The sequence below is a fragment of the Quercus lobata genome, chromosome 4, assembly GCF_001633185.2.
Source record: "Quercus lobata isolate SW786 chromosome 4, ValleyOak3.0 Primary Assembly, whole genome shotgun sequence".
In the NCBI taxonomy this organism is placed as follows: Eukaryota; Viridiplantae; Streptophyta; class Magnoliopsida; order Fagales; family Fagaceae; genus Quercus; species Quercus lobata.
The window spans coordinates 53,583,416-53,603,361 of NC_044907.1; the positions used below are offsets into that span (position 1 = coordinate 53,583,416).

General features: G+C 35.9%; 2 protein-coding genes and 1 pseudogene across 6 annotated transcripts; 2 read left to right on the forward strand and 1 right to left on the reverse strand.

Moving 5' to 3' along the window:
- The first annotated feature begins 1,645 nt into the window (after nucleotides 1-1,645).
- LOC115985450 lies at nucleotides 1,646-6,778 on the forward strand (annotated as a pseudogene).
- Nucleotides 6,779-6,856: 78 nt separating this feature from the next.
- Nucleotides 6,857-8,885, forward strand: LOC115984358. Its single transcript, XM_031107364.1, has 2 exons — nucleotides 6,857-7,930; nucleotides 8,150-8,885. Exon 1 carries the CDS (start codon nucleotides 7,120-7,122, stop codon nucleotides 7,858-7,860), a length of 741 nt encoding a protein of 246 aa, XP_030963224.1. The 5' UTR covers nucleotides 6,857-7,119; the 3' UTR covers nucleotides 7,861-7,930; nucleotides 8,150-8,885.
- Nucleotides 8,886-10,871: 1,986 nt separating this feature from the next.
- Nucleotides 10,872-19,329, reverse strand: LOC115986487 (origin of replication complex subunit 5). Of its 5 annotated transcripts, none has more exons than XM_031109564.1 (6): nucleotides 16,965-17,300; nucleotides 15,322-15,500; nucleotides 13,287-14,101; nucleotides 12,769-13,188; nucleotides 11,578-11,893; nucleotides 10,872-11,459 (listed from the first exon to the last, which is right to left on the reverse strand). In XM_031109564.1, the coding sequence occupies exons 3-6, from the start codon at nucleotides 14,099-14,101 to the stop codon at nucleotides 11,409-11,411; spliced, it is 1,602 nt and encodes a 533-aa protein (XP_030965424.1). In that variant the 5' UTR covers nucleotides 15,322-15,500; nucleotides 16,965-17,300; the 3' UTR covers nucleotides 10,872-11,408. The 5 variants fall into 5 exon arrangements, with proteins under 5 accessions (XP_030965424.1, XP_030965425.1, XP_030965428.1 ...); XM_031109565.1 differs by having other exon boundaries at nucleotides 16,960-17,300; XM_031109568.1 differs by lacking the exons at nucleotides 15,322-15,500; nucleotides 16,965-17,300 and adding an exon at nucleotides 19,217-19,329.
- Between the last annotated feature and the right edge of the window lie 617 nt (nucleotides 19,330-19,946).

Consider the following 19,946-nt stretch of genomic DNA (forward strand, 5'->3'; position numbering starts at 1 on the left):
TAAAGAATAAATCAATAAAACAAATAACACAAGTTATTGGTGACGAAATGGAAAACCTATGGACACATGCAAAGGAAAAACCACTATAAGGGTTCATCCTAACCTTAAAGAGGAATTTTGCTATTAGAATTGAAATTTACAACTGAATCATACCCATAGATACTTTTAGACGTGACATCAATAATTCTTCCAAGCCTTTTGGACTCGTCTAATTTGAAATCCTTCTACAAACAACATTCGTGACTCCAAGGACCACCTTAATGAGTTGACCTCTACAAAATCACTGGGATGGTTTTATGGCTTCAAACTGTGTTCACCAATATTCAAAAATACCATCTTCAGATTTACTTCTTAAACTTTGGTACTGTGGTGATATAGAGAGACTAGGTTTTCTCTCTTAGATGCACGACAATAACTCTCTCTCTCTCTCTCTCTCTCTCTCTCATATATATTATGGGCATTGTATTTTTTTTTTTTCCAATTTTTATATATTATTGTAATTATTAATAATTTTGGCAGACATATTTTAAGTTATAATTGTATCATGGTAAATCACAAAAACCTCCCTTGAGGTTTGGGGCCGAGAATGACACTCTTGCTCCAAAACTTTAGGAAAATGATACACCCCGTGCTCGAGGTTTGGAAAAACTCAAAACATTAATCTTTCCATTAATAAAAAATTAACAAAACATTTCAAATCTGAAAAGATTCCATTGATCAAGCCATAACAATGGTTAGTGAAATCCCTGCTTTTTTTTTTTTTTTTTTTCTTTGGTTGCAATTGTTAAATATCACCATTATTTATCCAAGGGAGTCGATACCGTACCAAAGGTTGTATCGGTTTGACTAACGGTACGATATATTTCAGATACCGATCAATACTGGTGTACTGTTTCGGGTTTACCGCTATTTTATATATATATATATATATATATGTATGTATGTATGTGTGTATATATTATAATAAATATAAAAGTTTACCATAAAATATTTCCTCAATTCATAATTAATTATTCATGGTTTTAGATTTTAGTATCAATTAAAAAAAAAAAAACATAATATAAAAAATAGAAAGCTTAAAAGCTACCATTGCATACTAAGAAAACAAATAATACTAATAAGTTAATGTAAATAAGTTATCATTCTGCCCTAACAAAAATTCAAAAATTACAAAACTTATAAAAAAAAAACTTTTTTCTATACCGACCGGTATTGGCCGAAATTGACCGGTATGGCCGGTATTTAAACCGGTATGAAACGTTGATATTTCGATATTGGTATACATACCGGTACAGCACATACCAACTGGCACCGGTACGGTATTGACTACCTTTTATTTATCACTAAACTTATACAAGAATACTTCCAGTAGGAAAAAGGAAATAAACACTTCCAACAACTCCTCCAAGCAAGTTCATAGATCCAATTATGTACATCTGGAAATTCTCGTCTGAAATTTCTAGAGTACCACACACCCTCTTCACCAACTTTTCAAAATATGGAATATTCTTTAAAACTAAAGGGAGTGTTGTGTCATTTTTATTAAGTTTTGGTTTAAACCAAAACTACAATGGTTTTTATTTTTTGTGAAAAAAAATAGACAGAAGCATTAAAATAGCCATGAATAGAAATGCTGCGTTTGATAATGGTTGAAGAATTGGAAGACGAAAATGGTAAAATTAAAACTTGCAGAGACCAAAATAACAATTAACCCAAACTAATGGGTGTAAAATGAACTTTAGCCTAATTTAAAAAATTGTAAATAAACACTCTTTTGATTATTTGAATGGATAAGATATCGCCAATAAATTGATAGTTACTTTTTTTTTTTTTTTTTTTTTTTTTTTTTGAGAATCAAATTGATAGTTACTTAAAAATTAGAAGCACTCATTTCCTTGTCATTCAATGTAACTAGTCATGGTTCCGCGCAATGCGCGAATAATACTTTAAGCTGTTATGTGAAAAACTTATATAGAATATCTAAAATATTTTAAAGTAATAACATGAAGTAATGTTGCAATAACATGAAGAGATTTTTGTTAAATTAATAATGTAATACAAAATTGAGATGGAGAATTTAAACTATAGAGAAAAAGTTACATAAATTAGAAATTAGTTATTATGTGGTGTAATATCTTCTCCCAAAAAATAAAGGTGGTGTAATAAGTTGATTGTTTGTTTAATCATTTATTTTTTTGCTGAAATTTTTAATCATAATTCTTGCTTAAGCCAATGTAGAAGCTTCTACATTGGCTTGGAGTTAGCATAAAAAATTTGTAATTTCATGTAAATGTTTAGTTTAGTTTTTTTTTTTTTTTTTTTTTTTTTGAGAAAAATGTAAATGTTTAGTTGGCTTATGGAAATATCATCTAAAATTTATGATGTCACATTTATGTTATTGAAGTATGATAGTGGTAAGTTAAACACTTAGTGAAAATAATGATATCTTATTAATAGAATTTTATTATAATCCAAATATGTAAAGAGGTTGAGGCGTAAAACTAAATGAAAAATTACTCTTACAAAACGCCACATGACAGAATCGCATGGTCTCTCACGCGATGTTTTTTCTTTTTTTTTATATATATATATATTTTTTTAAACCATATAAAATATAAAATTCTTATATATATATATATATATATATAGTGCATACTTATAGATAATTAATGTGTATTTACTTCATTAACACGTTCAATGAATTAAAAGTTTTACATAAATGTAAACTTTGATAAGGTGGAAGCCTAAATGAGAGAAATTCAATGAAGATAGAACCTCATACTCTCTCATATGAGATCTACGTTTATATATATATATATATATATATATTGATAATTAATTAATACAAAATAAAAAGTCAGACTTAAGAGTTAAATATAAATTTAAGATATTGACTCTCAGCAAAAAAATAAATAAAGAAAGAAATTGTCCAGTGACAGTGACAAATCGTCCAGCCGGAGGCGGAAAGTTTTGGAAGGCATTGGACATTGGTAAAGAAATTGTCAGAAAGTGCATAGGTCTCCCATTGGCAGTCAAGGCAATGGGAGGTCTCTTGCGTGGTTGCGTTGATGATGTAAGCAAATGGAAGCAAATTCAAAGTAGTGAGATATGGGAGATAGAGGATCAGAACTCCGGAAATGACAAGCCCAAAATTTTGGCTATTCTGAAATTGAGTTATGACCATACCTTGTGGCCTGAAGTGTTGTTTTGAATTCTGCTCCTTATTTCCTAAGGCCTACGTTTTCCACAAGGAAAAGTTGGTCAAGCTCTGGATAGGACAAAGATATATACAAGCTCGAGCAGGACAGACTGAGGAGGAGACTGGATTTGCATGTTTTGAGGAGCTCTTAATAAGGTCCTTCTTTCAACTTTCACTCATTGATGACTAGCAGATTTTCAACATGCATGATCTTATATGCATGACTTGGCTCAATCAGTTTCAAGCAGCAGTTTTTGTCTAGTTAAAGATAACGAGCCATACAGTTTCTCTGAAGAATCTCTTCATGTGAGCTTACTCGGTAAAGATGTGGAGCAGCCTATGTTGAAGATTGTCGAGAAATCTAAGAAGCTGCTGTCACTTGTATTTCCGAGTGACTACTTGAAAAACTTTGGTCAGGCCCTTGACAAAGTGTTTCATACATTGAAATACGTACGGACCTTGGATCTTAGTTCAAGTACGATCTTGGAATTGCCTAGCTCAATTAAAGAGTTGAGGTTGTTACGCTACCTCGACCTCTCTAGAACAGAAATCAAAGTTCTCCCCAACTCAATTTGCGAACTCTACAATTTGCAAACGCTGACACTCTTGGGATACCCTTGGCTTTTTGAATTGCCAGAGGACCTTAGGAAATTGGTTAATCTGAGACGTCTGGAGCTCAGGGATTTGTTCTGGGTCAAGTCCTCCAACTTGCCTCCAAATCTGGGGAACTTAATCAATCTGCACGATTGCCATGCATTTCGGGTTGGCCACAAGACTGGATACAGAATTGAAGAACTGGAGAACATGGCATACCTTACAGGAACATTACATATCTCAGAGTTAGAAAATGCAGTTAACGTAGGGGAGGCTAAGTTGAACCAGAAGAAGTACCTTAACAATTTGGTGTTTGAATGGAGTGACAGGGTAGTCAACACACATGATGACGCAACTGAAAATAGTGTACTCGAAGACTTACAACCTCACATAAACCTCAAAGAGCTCCAAATTTGTCACTACAGGGGAACTGAATTTTCAACTTGGATGAGAGAAGGGCAGCTTCAAAATTTGGTCAAAGTTACCTTGAATGATTGCACAAAATGCAAAACCCTCACTCTAGGCGACCTACCCAATCTTGAAGTGCTCTACATTGAAGGTATATGCTGGAGTTGGAGACATGGCCAGAGGTCGATTGCCCTTCCCTCGATTGGCTAAAGTTTAGCAATTGCCGCAAGCTAAGGAAGCTGCCCAACCTCTTTTTTATGTTGAGAGTCTTGAAGATCAAAAGCTGCAAATCCTTGAAGGCACTTCCAATGGCCCCAAGATTGAGGTTTCTGAAACTTATTGACAATCCTATTCTGGAGGATTGGGGTGAAGATCTTTTGAGTTGGAATGGTACAAATGATCAAGGCCAACCTATTAGTTGGTAGCAAGGGTCTTTGTTTAATTTGTTGGAAATAGAATTACGAAGCTGTCCCAAGATGCAGGCACTGCCAAAACACTTTTGCTCCACAAAAGCTAGAGATCAGTGGGTGTGAGTTATTAGTTGCTCTCCCAAAACCACATTTTGCCCAACGTCTTCAGCATTTAGCACTGGATGCATGTCATGATGGAACATTAGTGAGGGAAATACCAAATACCAGCTCTCTATACTCATTGGTTATCTCTGGCATCTCAAACCTCACCTCACTTCCAAAATGGCCCCAACTCCCTGGCCTTAAGGCATTGTACATTCGTGATTGCAAAGATCTTGTAACTTTGTCCAAGAGAGAAGAAGGGTCACTGCCAACTTTGATATCTCTCACATTTCTATCCATCCGAAACTGTCCAATGCTTGTGAAATTAACTGAGGAACTACCTGCTACGCTGGAGTGTTTAAGTATTGTCTCCTGCCCCCTTCTGCAATCTCTAGGCCCCAAGGAGATACTGAAGAGCCTCCCTTCACTGAAGGACCTTTACATTGAGGACTGCCCTATGCTCCAATCCTTGCCTGAGGATGGGCTTCCCAGTTCTCTTCAACATTTGCAAATACAAGGATGCAAGCTGTTGACAGAGCGATGCCAAAAGGAGGATGGAGAAGGTCCAGATTGGCCAGACCTGGAGATTGATTTCCCTGTAGTTTCTTCAACATTAGCTTTGCCCAAGAAGAAATGGTATCGTAGTTTTCTGCGCTTTGGAGGTTAGTATTTCATATAATGTATATCGGGACAAAAGTTTGTTAAAGTCCTCAATTAAATTCAAACACACAGAATTTAACTTTCCTTTGAGAAATATAACACTAATTTGTATTGAAACAGTCAATGCAACCATATGTTTGAATCTAATTATGCAACCATATGTTTGAATCTAATTAAGCAACCAATGGTACTACACCTATTCAACTATACTTAAATTTTGTCCATTATATTGTTTTACAAATTAATCGTATTATAGAATGACAACTATTTAGCACTTAAAACTAGAATATCAACTCTCATAAATTCTAATATGCCAACTAACTATGAAGATTGCTTCGGACCCCAAAGACTTAAAATAAAATATTAATGTTTGTTGGTAGTTGCTACGGAATATTTCACTAAACATGAGATGATGTCATGAACTGTGCTCTCCCCCACATGCAAACAAACTATAGTAAAAATTCTGAGTATTTATGATGGCTTTTTCTATCAGTCTCTCCAGATGCGATCTTGCAGTGCAGTTCAAACAAAAATGCTATTATAGTTATTAATATATTTCATTTGTTCCAGGTAAAGAAATAACTGGTGCCCACCAGGCTAAAAGACAACCAAATTCATCTCTCTTAAAGCAAGGGCACAAAGGTAAAAGGTAAAACTAGCTCTTCTACTTGACCACACCTTGTGTAAGTGTATGAGTTAATCACACCATAATATAATATGCATATGCTCTCTCATCTATTTTATTCTGCCCTTGAAAAGATGGTTTGTTTCACATTGTGTTGTTTGGTGATGTATTAAAACCTTTGAGAAATAAACAACTCTTTATTGTACAATTTTTTACACTACAACAAAATTTCTTTGAATGAACAATCTTTAACATGATTCTTTTTTCTAAGAATTTACTTTAATATGTAGTATTCATCTTCATGCAAAGAAGTTCTTAATCCCAATGAATAACAAAATTGACTGGAGGCCATATACCATGAAATGAAGGCTACTGTTTAAAAGCTCTCATCCTAATTGTTGGGACAAACCTCACTCCTTTAAGAGAGAGAGAGAGAGAGAGAATATCACTCTTACATAACTACCTCTATGTGACATTGACTTTTTTTTTGTCTCCTTCTATCACTTTACCTTTTTCCACCCTTTTTCATAAACTGTTTATCTTCTTTTGGAGGAGGTGTTCACTTGAAAAAAAAAATTAGTATAGGGAAGATGTGATTCTCACTTTGTAAATAATGATATTGGTTGAGTCAGTAATGGTTCACATTTGTTATTGGGACCATTGCCACAGAGGTTTATCAGAGTGATGTTGATGTAGACAAAGCTGTTGACGAGGCACTAAATGAACCAAAAGCAGAACAGGAAGAGAGCAGATCCAAACAATCCTCTCCATCAACTCAAAGCAAAACAAGTTCCACAAAGGTTACCATTTTTCTCAATCAGATCATCTTAAAATTTGTTTTGCTTTAACGATCATTTCTCATTGTGTTGTATCTATAATGAAGGATTCTTACAATGAAATCTCCAAACAAGCATCAGGTCACCCACAACTAGAAGAAGAAGAAGAAGAAGAAGAAACTCAATTGGTCCCCAGGTCAGCCTCAACGAAGCATACAGAAGCCCAAGTTGAGAAACACTTAAAAGCATCAACCTCTCATCCTACTACACTTGAAATGTCATCAGTTGCAGTAGCTAGTCCAACATCTGAAACTACTGAATTAAATGCTCAACCAATGGTAAAGCATGAAGAGAGTTCAAACTACTGAATTAAATGCTCAACCAATGGTAAAGCATGAAGAGAGTTCTCCGGAGCCTATTGACAGTGAGGATGATGATATGGAGTCCTTTTACACTTCCTTGGGAGCCAATTCTGAAACTCTTCAGCCTGCATCCAGCAGTGTAACAACAAATGTCCAGTCCAGGCCAGGTCAATCTGACATAGACAAGGCATTGGACATTGTTAAAAATGTACTCGTAGCTGACTTCTCTTCTGCGTGTCATCCTGGCCGTTCCATTTCTTTAAATTCAGCATTAGAATTGTTGTGTGACTTGGATGAAAATGATGGCTTCTCTGATAAAATGAAATCCCTAGTGCTTCAACTCTCAAAGGACTTCAAAGATCTGAAAAGTCGATTCTGCCAAGCCGGTGACACCATCGAAAAGTGCACCAATCTGATCAAGCCTATGGCTGAGATAGCATCTCAACTGGATGAGAATAAAGAAAAGTACTTGAAGCTCAAATCAGTGATTATTGAGGCTGAAGCACAGATACAACACATGCATGACATGCAAACAACAGTTGGAAAGAGTATCTCTGGAGACGAAGGACAAATAAATGAGCTAAAACAAAAAATAGATTCTTTGATGAAACAAAAGGGAAAGGCAAAGCAAGAGAAGAAAACAATCTACGATGATGGAAAGAAGCTGAAGGAAAAGTATGATGTGGCAGCTAATGCAGAGGAGGAGAAGAAGACAGCTCAGTAGATCAAGAGGAAGATTGAAGAAAAGTGGTCACACTACAATAATCAGTTCAAAAGCTTTACATGCAGTGGAGGTTAGTACTTTCTGTTTAACTAATTACTACTATATATTACATCAACTTGCACAAATTCTTGTATGTGAACTACAACTCTTCTGACTATTTATAGAAGCTTTTATTAGTTTCTCTGCAGTGAATTAAAATAAATTTAACAAGAAACAAAAATTGAGAATGTCTGAGGTCAACATGAAGAATGCTCCAGTAATTTAATAGTGACAACTTTCATTTGTGCAGGAATCAGCATGGATGATATAGGCCAGGCTGAAGAAACAACCAAATTAATTCATTTTGCTTAATGCAATGGTAAAAGGGTAAATGCACATTATCTTCTTTTGTATATAATTTTGTGCTTGTGTGTGTGTGTGTGTGTGTGTGAGAGAGAGAGAGAGAGAGAGAGATTCATGTTGAAAGGGGGGCTGCTTCAAAAATGTTTGGACGACTAAATTCAAAAGTGAGGATGCTGGTGCCAACATAACCATCTTCTATGAGCATAAGATGGTGCAGGCTCATCATAGCATATAGCACTGAAAGAAGTTGTGCACATCCAACATTAGACTATTCATGTGCAATATTAAGCAGCTGCAGCTTAGAAGAGCAGATATTGTTCAAGTTGTTAGTTTGGTGTTGTTTTGTGATTGTATTGTTTGCAGCTTGTTTTTATTTGAATAAAATCAAAATCAAAATAAAAACATTGCAAGTTAGCTTGAAATTATCTGTCCTACCTTCATTTTAAAATAAGTTCCACCGGACTTAACCCAATGAAAAACATTAACTAACTATGAATCTAGCACTACCTCTACTTCAAGATTAACATTGGGTAACTCTATTGGCACACGCCACATGGTGTCCTTGCCCAAAATATTTCTTCAGTTGGAAATGTGGGACAAGGGATGTAACTGGGTACCATCTGTTAATACCCCCTCTCAATTTGACTCGATGGCGAGACATTTTTACCATGTCTGGTGATGTGTAATGGATTCATAGAGTCCCCAACAAATATAAGGTTTATAGGTATGAATGGCCAACTATATTTTAATTACCAAACTAAGACAGGGAGGGTGTCAAATCTCCTAATCTAAGGTGAGAAATATGTCTGCAAACCATAGATATAAATTTGGGTCCATGGAAGGTGTTTGGAACCCCATGACATACGTTTTGTAACATTAACCCTATTGATTTCACTTCTACTTCATTATACTACATTAGGTATTTAAGGTATGATGGGATCAACAGCCTGAGACTGAGAGCATCATTCTCCTGTCATGTTTCATTTTTTTGGATATTTGGGGACCTTGGCAGAACCGAGGCACAAGGTCTTTTTAGATCTGATGGGGAATCTATTAATTCATTTGCTGCTGCATTGTCCTCTTGTCTATGAGCTATGGGCATTCATATTTTGTCTAGTTTGGATTGATTGGGTTATGCCAAACTCTACTGACACCATACTGAAATCTTGGGAAGGAGTAAGGATAGTTCAGAGATATGTGAGAGTTTGGAGGGCAGTTCCAGCATGTCTTATGTGGTGTATTTAGAAGGAGTGTAATCAACACACGTTTGAGGGAAAGGAGATTTCTCTGCCTAATCTCAAGTTTCTCTTCTTGAAGACTCTTTGAACGGGCATCACATTCTCTTACCCTCTCTATTACTCCTTAACGGAGTTTCTAGAGTCTTTATGCTACAGCCATTGATACAAAGGCTTTGATATTTTATGTTTATGATTTTTTTTGTCTGATTTTTTTTTTTTTTTTGAAAACTCTGGTATACTACCTGTATACATTCTTTCAAATTTTTCAATGAAGTTCAATTACTTATCAAAAATAAATAAAAATTCTGCCCTTGCGTATTGCTTTTACTTAAAAATGGAGTTTTAGAACCATACCTAGGTCGAAGTGGTCTAATTTAGGGCTTACTCCAATTTCTTAAAGAGATGTACTTCCAGTCCTGGTTCCATGCCTTTGGATTAGACTACTTTAGGGAGCTTCCTTCTGGACTACTGAGTTGAGCTCTAGAGAGCTACCTTCTAGAAAGTTTCAATATTCCAAAATATTTTCAAACACTTCTCTATATTTTTTCTTTTATCTCTAAATTATAACTGCCTTATGAGGAACGTGGATGGCTTCAATGACTCATGGGTTATTTATAATGAAAACCGAACTTGCTCACTGCACATGCAGTGTATGTAAGGCACATATTTCATTTAATTAAAATGTTCTTTAATTCTCTACAAATTTATGTTTTGGCCCATTTTTTATGGTTGCGCGAACAATGAACGCTTAGCAAGCTATCAAAACAATATGCTCAATAGTGCATTTAATGTAAATGGTTGGGAAGTAATGATAATGTTTCCAGAGCCTGTGTTAGGAAGCTAAACTAAAGGCTTGTTTGGATGGAGGGAGAGGAGAGGGAAAGAGAAGGGGGGAGGGAGGAAGGAGGTGGATGTTAATGAACCTTAGAGGGCGAGGAGAGGCGAGAAGTTCCATTTTACCCTAAAGATGTTAATTTATACCTATTTCTTAAAATTTATAATAAGATAATCCTAATTGTCATTTTATATGAACATTCCCTCCCCTCTCCTGCACTACTAAATGCTCTTGCACATTTCCTCCTCAAGTCTGAAGAAATATCTTCCACCATTATTCTAGGATGTAGCTTTTTGATAGTCTATCTGTATCTAGAGCTCAATGTTGGAAAAGTTTGTTTCCATACCAAACCAAAATATTTATACTAGCTGAATGTCTCTACTGATTTTGAAAGTTTGGACAATCCAAAAGGCAAAAGTAGAAATAACTAAAAGATCAGCATATACGGTCCAATCATCTTGGCCTATTTATGGGAGGATTAGGCTTGCAGCAAGGGCCATCATAACCACACCAAGTTTATTTGTGGACCTTGCCACAGAATAACCCCAACGGCCTAGGCTTTTTGCTACGTTGAAAGCGGCATATAGCCCAGGATCGAGAAAAACCCAGGAAGCACAACTTATATACAAAGTAGAAACATCAGTACTCACTGTATGAGGACACTACATAACAGAATAAATACAAGAGGATTCTGCCACAGTGTGGACAAAGTTTGTACATCTACCAAGTTTTGCACCCTAGAACCCATACAATTGGAGTTTGCGTGTAAGCAATAACTGGATGTAGTTAGTCAGTTAAGTACAATGTATAGATGGTGAGACCGCAAAATAACAGAAATACAGTCAGTGACCAAACTAATTAAACTACCTGGATATTAATTAACTGTTTCTTTTCCAGTCCCTTTCAATGTTCTAAGTGCTAATCATATCCAATGGACATCAAGAACCAATGAGTCCACTCAATAGCAGTGATTTTATATTTGCTCAACTTCGATATCCAGAAATCATGATCACATTGCAGGGGCTATTAGAACTTGAAATTGTAACCAATCTGACCTTTTTCTTTACAAAATTTCTCTGAAAGATTTTTTGAGTTGAAGACCATGTCACAATTAGCTTCCACATTACAGGTTATTATCTTCTATATAAATACTTTGACAAAGGGAACTTCAAACTCCTTGCTACCTGTAAACATTTCAAAATTACCAATAAAACAGATTTAATGTAAACAACAAACAACTCATAATGTTAAACCTACAGAAAATTTTCTTACAAAATCAATACACGAGAGCACAAATATTACCTTCAGAGCCATGTCTTCACACACAGTAGATCTGTACCGAGTTGAGCCTTCCAATGGGCAGCTTCCCCCTTTAACAATAAAATTTGCATTGCAGAGACTGGATAGTTGCAACAGAACGTCAGACATGAGTCCACCATCCCCACCTTGAACTCCTAACCCTTCATCTCCTTGTTCCTCTTCATCGATTGAACCTTCTGCTACAGATGTGAGACATTGAAATATGGCTAATAACCTCTCTAATGGGAAAGTTCCTGGTCCCTTCATAAGTAATTCCTGTTCTGCATTCTCCTTCTTCTCCAATGACTTTTGAGAGGACCTAAGCATGAACAAGCATAGAAAGATGAAATAATAACTTGCAGTAATGAGGGAGGGGGGGGAGGAGCAAAGGGGTCTAGGATACCCAAAAAAATAAATTACTAGAGGGTTCAAGTCTGCATCATTCCTATAGTGGATGGATGTTTGGCATTCTCTTGCTACCTAGCCTCTGTAAGAGAACATTAGACACAAGCCCATGCCCATAACAAAAGGTGACACTAAAAGTAAATAATAGAGGGAGTCAACTTGCAAATCTAATAAAAGAGTGACCACATGTTACATAAATGATTCCAGCAAAGGGCCTGCAGAAACCTATAAGCTCTTCAAAACCCTTAAATTAAGAAATGCAGTAGATGGGTATTGGTTAGTTAGCTGTGTGAAACACGGTGTGGTCATTGAGTGTTAATGCTAGTAAAATAATAAGTAACATGATAAGAAAATCACAGCCTTAAAAAAATCACATTAGGATCCAATTTGTCAACCCAAAAAATAAAATAGAGGGGCAAAAAGGAGTGGGACTGATATGCCTCTCTTCATTATTAACAATGCTCCAATTAGATTCCAACTTGGTTTCCTGGAGAAAATCCAAGATGTAGAAAAATAAATGTTCAATAAAAAAATTACCAACCAAAAGCATGGATAGAAGTTCTCCTATTGCACAGTCAAAAAAAAAAGTTCTCCTATTGCAAAATAAAAATGATAATAGGAAACCTCTGCCAAGGAAAGCAAATGGGGTTCATAAGAATGTGATTCAACCACACAGATATATCCTACTTCAGAGTGAGTAGTTCTGCAACCTGAAAACTCCAAATAACTATCACTTATAGACAACACTACTATGACATAGACTGAATATCAAATTGTCAATGCACTTACTTTCGCTTTCTCTTTCGACTATCAATACCACCCATTGAATCAAAAAGGGAGGCATCAAGGGTAGCTGGGTTTCTTGAAGCAAGAAATGCTGATATAAGGAGATATTTTGCAGAAGTGGACATATGAAAATCCAACTCATCAATTTCTGCACAAACTCCCAGTTTCCTTCTGCTGCTCTTCTTCTTTGTCTCCTTGTTTGATTCAGCTGCAGGTGAAGACTGAGATGAAACCTTAAATACCTCATTTAGAGAAGGAGCAATTTGTGGCTGAAGATGAGAAAACAACCGTCTCTTCATTTCTTCATTGGGAACAACTCCCAAATCATGTAAAGGCTCACAGTATTTTTGAAATAATGGTAAAAAGGCAGTAGATAATTCATCCATCCTTCTAGTTATTCTACAGAAAGACCTAAGTACAACACTGTTCAACAAGAAAGAAAACTCTAGTTCATTAACAAAATCACATCAAGTAAAAGATCAGGAATGCAATTTAAAGATAATTCAAAACTGTATTCTTACTCAAGAAATGATGAATAAAGCTTCCGGTTTGCTTGGTTTTTCATGAATATTTGACGAAGATCATCCTCAGTGTAATCAGGAAAATAAACAGGTATAGGCTCCATGTAACCCATATTTGAGTAATATGTATCAGGAGAAGTATTGCTGACAAAGATTATACCCACCTCCGGCATCTTTAGAATGTCATAGAGATTGAACAGGAAAGGTAATATGGTCAAACTTTTATCCCACTCTCTAATAAGCTCCAAATTGTCAAATATCAAGTAGACCATATTTCCATCAGCCTGTCCAACCAACTTTTTGGTGCCCAACTTCCCAGAGTTCCCCTTAAAATTATTTATAACATTACTCAAGGCTTCGCGGAGAAAATTAACAAAATCAGATGGCCTTTCACAGCGCTTTGCACTTGAATAAACATTGGCTGCATCCTTCCTATGAAGCAAAAGCTGATTCAAAACGGATTCAAACAAGATACGAGGACTATAGCACGTACGACAACTTGAATAAACAAAAGGGCGGTTGAGATGCCTGAACATTTGAAGAACTATACTTGTTTTTCCAGAAGAAGTGCCTCCATAAATAAAAAGAGGAAGCATTGGGGAATTAGATGCACCCAAAAGGCGCACAAGCTCAAGAATCTGAATACGTCTACCAGGAAACTTAGATAACAGATCATTCAAGCTAATGGGGTCTTCTCCAAACACAAGATCCTTGATTGTTAGAGGATGTGGATCACATGTTTTCGTTGCAACAGTAGCGGAAGAGGAAGACCTGGTTGTTCTTCTGGTAACTTGTGGGCTTTCCTCCTTACCCATCTAATCAAATGAGTGAAAAGAAGAGCTTATTTTCTAGGCAATTAAGAAATCAACCCATGAAAAAAGAAAAACTTACAACATAACAATCATAGTAAGAAACAATTAAAAAAAACCCTCAAAGAAAAAGAAAAAACAAAACAAAAAGCCAAGCATTTAAATATAACTAAATTGGAAAAGGAATATCAACTAAAAAAGGAATGTATTCAATAACAGGATATATATAGGCCTGTACACGGTGCGGTGCGGCCGGTTATGAGAGTGTTTTTTGCACCACACCTGTAGGGTGCGGTTTTCCCTCGTGCTTGACCGCACCTAACCAACGGAGGGGTAAAACCGGTCTACACGAGGTGCGGTGTACAATATCGGTTTGGTGCGGTTAGTTCGGTGAATTCCTCAATTTTCTCAGGATCCAAATACAACATAATCACGAAAGAAAACAAACACGAAAGAACCCCAATATTCCAAAGAAAAAACAAACATGAAAGAAAACAAACAAATTCACAATCTCTCTAAAAAATATCCCACTTCAAATCACAAAAAAAAAATAAATAAATAAATAAAAAAATAAAAAAACCTAAACTAAACTAAACCTGAGTCGTAAAAGATGAAACAAAACTATTGAAAACAAAATAAACAATCCGAGCAGAAAGCATTACAAGGAGGAGCTTTAGCTAGGACAAAAAAGGGGAGGGGAGAGGGTGAAACTCCAAGAACAATGGCATCAAGCGGCAGAGTACAGTGACAGCAAGTGGCGAAGGGCTACAGGCTAAGGAGTGAGGGGAGAGAGAGAGGAGAGGCAGAGACGCTTGGGTTAGGAAAACTAACGAGAAGAGAGAGAGAGAGAGAGAGAGAGAGAGAGAGAGGTGGGGAACTGAAGACAACTGGGGATGGGGACTAATATATTTAGGGTTTGAATTGAAACGACATCGTTTCAAGTTTTTTTTTTTTTTTTTTTAAATCTGATACCAAAACGACGTCGTTTTGAGACTCATATTACAATTAATAATAGGTTCGAACGACGTCGTTTTGCTATTTTGTAGTTAAAATTTTCAAACCCTGCAACGTTTCCTATTACGCTCTCTTATTTCTCTCCATTCTCCAGCGCCGTTTCTCCTTCTTCCTTCCTTGCCTCTCTCAAACTCTCACCATCACACATTCTGTATATTGAAGCCTATAGTAACTATACATATAAATTATAGCATATAAATATAAATACATACCGGTGCGGTGCGGTTTCTCGTCGGAGTGCAAAATGGCCGCCGATCGCCGCACCGGCCGCCTTCGGTATGCCCAAATCGCTGCCGACCACCTCTCCGAACACCTACAGTGAAGCTTTGTATCGGTCGGATCGGTTCGGCGCTGGCCGGTTTCGCCGGTGCCGGTAGAATCTTGAACAGGCCTAGATATATATACATTGTAAGAGCATCTCCAGCAGCTTCTTTCTTTATTCTTTCTTTAATCTTTCTTTATTCTTTTTTAATATTTCTTTATTCATTCCCAACCACTAATATTTTTCAAATTCCTAACAACTATATTTTTAAATTTTCCAACAATTATATTTTCTCGATAGCCTTTTTTTTAAGGGTCATATTTTTCAAATGATAATATTTCTCAATAGTCATATTTTTCAAAAAGAATTGATAAAATTCAAGATTAACATAGATTTGATAAATTTCAAATTACATCGAATTTTTAAAGTACCTGTACAAGATTAACATAAATGAAGAGAAAATTCAGATTACAATAAAGACTAAAGACATAAAAAGTAGTGCGAGCATAAAACTTAAAATTAGATGATTCTACAACCCGCTATATCGTTGCCACAAGTGCTCAACAAGATTTGATTGGAGTTTAGAATGATTTTCTCTATTTCTAATTTTTTCATGGGCTGCAATGAATGCCGAAAATTGACTAAATTCTTCTATAGGCTTGTGTGACACTATTGTAGGGATGCTTTCAGGCACTTGTTCATAATCAAAGTCTTCTACTCCATTGGCATCACATTAAAATTCAATTATCATGGTATGCAATATTATGCATGCCTTCATGTTTTAGATGTTATGTTTAGGATAGGTTGTACACTTAGAGAAGGCTTATGCCATTCTTTGGTTAATAAACTTTGCAAAGAGAATTCCCAGTTTGTTGAAACATATCTAGGGGAGATTGTAAAATAAAACTAATGCATCATCAGAGCTGTTCTGGATATGTTGTTTGTAATGTACTACCCATGGTTTTAAAAACCGGTACGGTGAAAGAACCGAAAAATGAACTAATTACCGGTTTTATGGTCGGACCGGGGTCCGACCGATGGTCGAACCGATGACGTCATAAATAATTTAATTAATATTTATTTAAATTATATAAATAATTAATAATTTTTTAATATACTAAAAACATAATTAGGCTCATGACTAGCATATTACAAAGAGTTCACTGCCACACATTTACAGATTTACAACATTTATCAACAAGTCATTGAAAGCCCATCAAAAAATCCTCCTCTAATTAGGCAATTACAGGGAAAAACAGTTAACAATTTGTACAAAATGGTGACTTGGATTATCATTCATATTCTATTCTATTCAATAGATACACATTCATATTCTATTCTATTCAATAGATACACATTCATATTCTATTCAACAAACTCAACAATTTATACAAAATGGTAACTTGGCTTATCATTCTCCCTGCTTTGCTTCAAATCCACCCAAGTTACCATCCAACCCCAACCACAAAAAATGTAGGACTTTAGAGGGCGAGACCGAGAACCCGTAAGGACGAGAAAAGAAAATTATCAAAATCAAGTAATCAAAATCAATTAATCAAGTAATAAAATCAAAAGAAAAGAATGTTACCTTACCTGATGAAGCCGAGAAGCAGAGAGCAGAGCACTTTAGAGGGCGAGACCGAGAACCCGTAAGGATGAGAAGGAAAAAACCCAAAAAGAAAAAAAAAAACCCAATACTTTAAACCCGTGAGCTTGAGTGAGGCGGAGAGGAAGAAAAATGTTTGAGGCGGAGAGGGCAAGGCAGAGAGGAAGAGACTAGAGAGTGTGAGCTTGAGTGAGGCGGGGTGGGCGAGTCAAAGGGTAGAGAGTGTGAGCGGCAGAGAAGGCGAGGTAGAGAGAGTGAGGCGGAGAGGGCGAGGCAGAGAAGGTGAGGCAGAGTGTGAGGCGGAGAGGGCGAGGCAGAGAAGGCGTGGCAGAGTGTGAGGCAGAGAGGGCGAGGTACAGAGGCAGTGAGGCGGAGAGGGCGAGCGGCGACTGGCGAGGCAGTGAGGCGGAGAGAGTGAGGCGGAGAGGGCGAGGTCTGAGCGGCGAGGCAGAGAGGCTGTGAGCTTGGAAGTGAGGTGGAGGCGGATGTTGAGATTTGAGAGTCTGAGAGTCTGAAAAATGAAAATGACAAACGCAAAATGAGAGTGGGGCAGTGAGCTTTAGGGTTAGGAATTAGGATTCCAGCCTAAAACGACAAAACTACGTCGTTTTAGCTGGGAAAAGACAAAAAAAAAAAAAAAAAAAAAAAAAAAGTAACCAGTCAGGAACCTGTTTAACCGTGCCGGTTCCCGGTTTTCCGGTTGAACCGGCCGGTTTTTACTGTTTCACGGATTTTTCATTATTTTCGGTTTTTTAATATAACCGGCCCGGATTGGTGACCGGTTCCCGGTTGAACCGGTCGGACCGGCCAGTCCGGTCCGGTTTTTAAAACAATTGGTACTACCTCATTCATGATTGAATATATGGAGAGGATCAACTAGAGCTTTATTAATGATGGCAAACCTAAACATCAACTTGAAGCATTGCATTTCATATTAATTTGGTATATCATGAAGAATTGATGACTACGATCAAGTTTAAGGCTTAGTAAACGTAATATGATCATATGAATTTGGAAACATTAAAAAAAGCATAGCAAAAAGCTCTAGCTACTTTATAAATAACTAGAGCTCATTGTATCTCATAACTACAAACAGGATTTCAATCATAGTCAATTAATTCCATTTTTGTAAAGTGAATTCCACAAACCCCGTCAATTATTTAACTGTTATATTATTGTAGGGGGGACAATTCTAACTACTAAGATGTCAAGTTTGATTATATTACCAAATAAAAAGTTTGATTGAAATCAAAGCTGACATTTTTGGCAATATAAACCAGCTCACTTCGAAATTCTCATATTACTGTAACACATGGATCAAAATGCATTGAAAAAAAATAAAAGAAGAAGGAAGGAAGAAGGAAAGGGATTAAGCTCTGTATGAGTTTGAGTTTGGCTGACTTCGGACACAAGGAAAAAAAACAAAGGAAGATTGGTTGTACAGACTTAAAATGACTCCAGAAACTTAGAGTTCATCTTGTCTCTTGGTTGTGTTGCACAGCATACTAAGTATTTTACAAACACACTGATTTTGCAAACGAATTTACCATCACTATTGTGCTATGGTTATGGCCCTGGTTAGTCTCACTTGGGAGATTAAAGGACAACCAAATTGCACCAAAAAGCAGGTCACTTTTGCTTAACAATGTGCTAACAATATCATTGATTTTGTATATCAATGAGGGAAGGCCTTAAGTTGAATAGTTGGCATGCAAAAATAGAGATGGGGCCAAATTTTTTATTAAAAGATAAGAAACTATAAGGGAATCAAATTAGCTTATTGACTGTAAATTGATTAATTAAATAGCTATAGATGAGATCAACAAACAGAGTGAAAGAGAAAAACATAAATGAGAGCAAAAAATAAAAACCCATAAATCCAAGCAATAGCAAATCATGTATAAGCCAATAAATTCAAACATAATGCAAAAAACCATTGAAATCAAATTTTGGGTACTGATTTCCGTTGATGACCAATGTTCTCAGATTTCCTCCACAGGTGGTTTGAGCCACGGTTTGGGGTTCAAAAAAACCTGGGCAGATCGTTTTGTGAGAGAGAACCCTAATCTCAGACAATCACATGTATGAGCCAAAAACGAGTAAAACCCAATTCATAAGTCCCTGATTAAACTAATCAATGCGCTTCCACAAACCCTAATTTCAGAAAGAAAAATGAACGCTGAAACAGCAAAACCAAAATTCTGAGAAAAGGTTCGATGGTGATGGTGGCGACGAGTGCCTGATTCTGCAGAATCAACGAGAAGAACGCAGTTGGCGAAAGAGAGGAAACGACGAGATTGCCGAGAAAATATAAAAAAGGAAACTGCGGGAAAATATAACTTTCCCACCAATGAGCTTTTGTTTGGTGCAGATAAGTGCACAAAAGAAGTATACTCCCCCTTTTCGGTGAATTTAAAAAAAAAAAAAAAAATCAATCCAAAATGGAAAATCGTAACGTAATTATAATTACATGTTCTTAGAAATTTTATTATTATTATTGAAATATGTTCATTTTCTATTTATTTTCATAACATCAATTTGCAAAAAATTATTTTTACTCACGTGCATCCCTCTTGTTTTTTAAAGCATGCTAGAATACTTTTTTTTTTTTTGGTCTTTAAATCATTTATATCAGGTAAAATATTTATCTAGTATAAGAACTTACTTTTTTTTTTTTTTTCCCTGTTTTATATACTTATTTTTTAAAACATCTCACATCAAATTATCTAATTTATACTACGTTACATTAAAATATCATTTTTTTTATTTTGTTTATTATTTTTCTTTCTTCACACACAACAACTATCATCTATTTTCTTTCTTCATTCTTGAGATACGTAAAAGAAGAATAAAAAACAAAATGCAAAGTGAATAGTATTAATGTAAATTTATACAGTTATTGTAGCAATTTTACAAATATACACATTTTTAGTTTGACTAATATAAATGATTTTGGAGCTTAAAAGTGT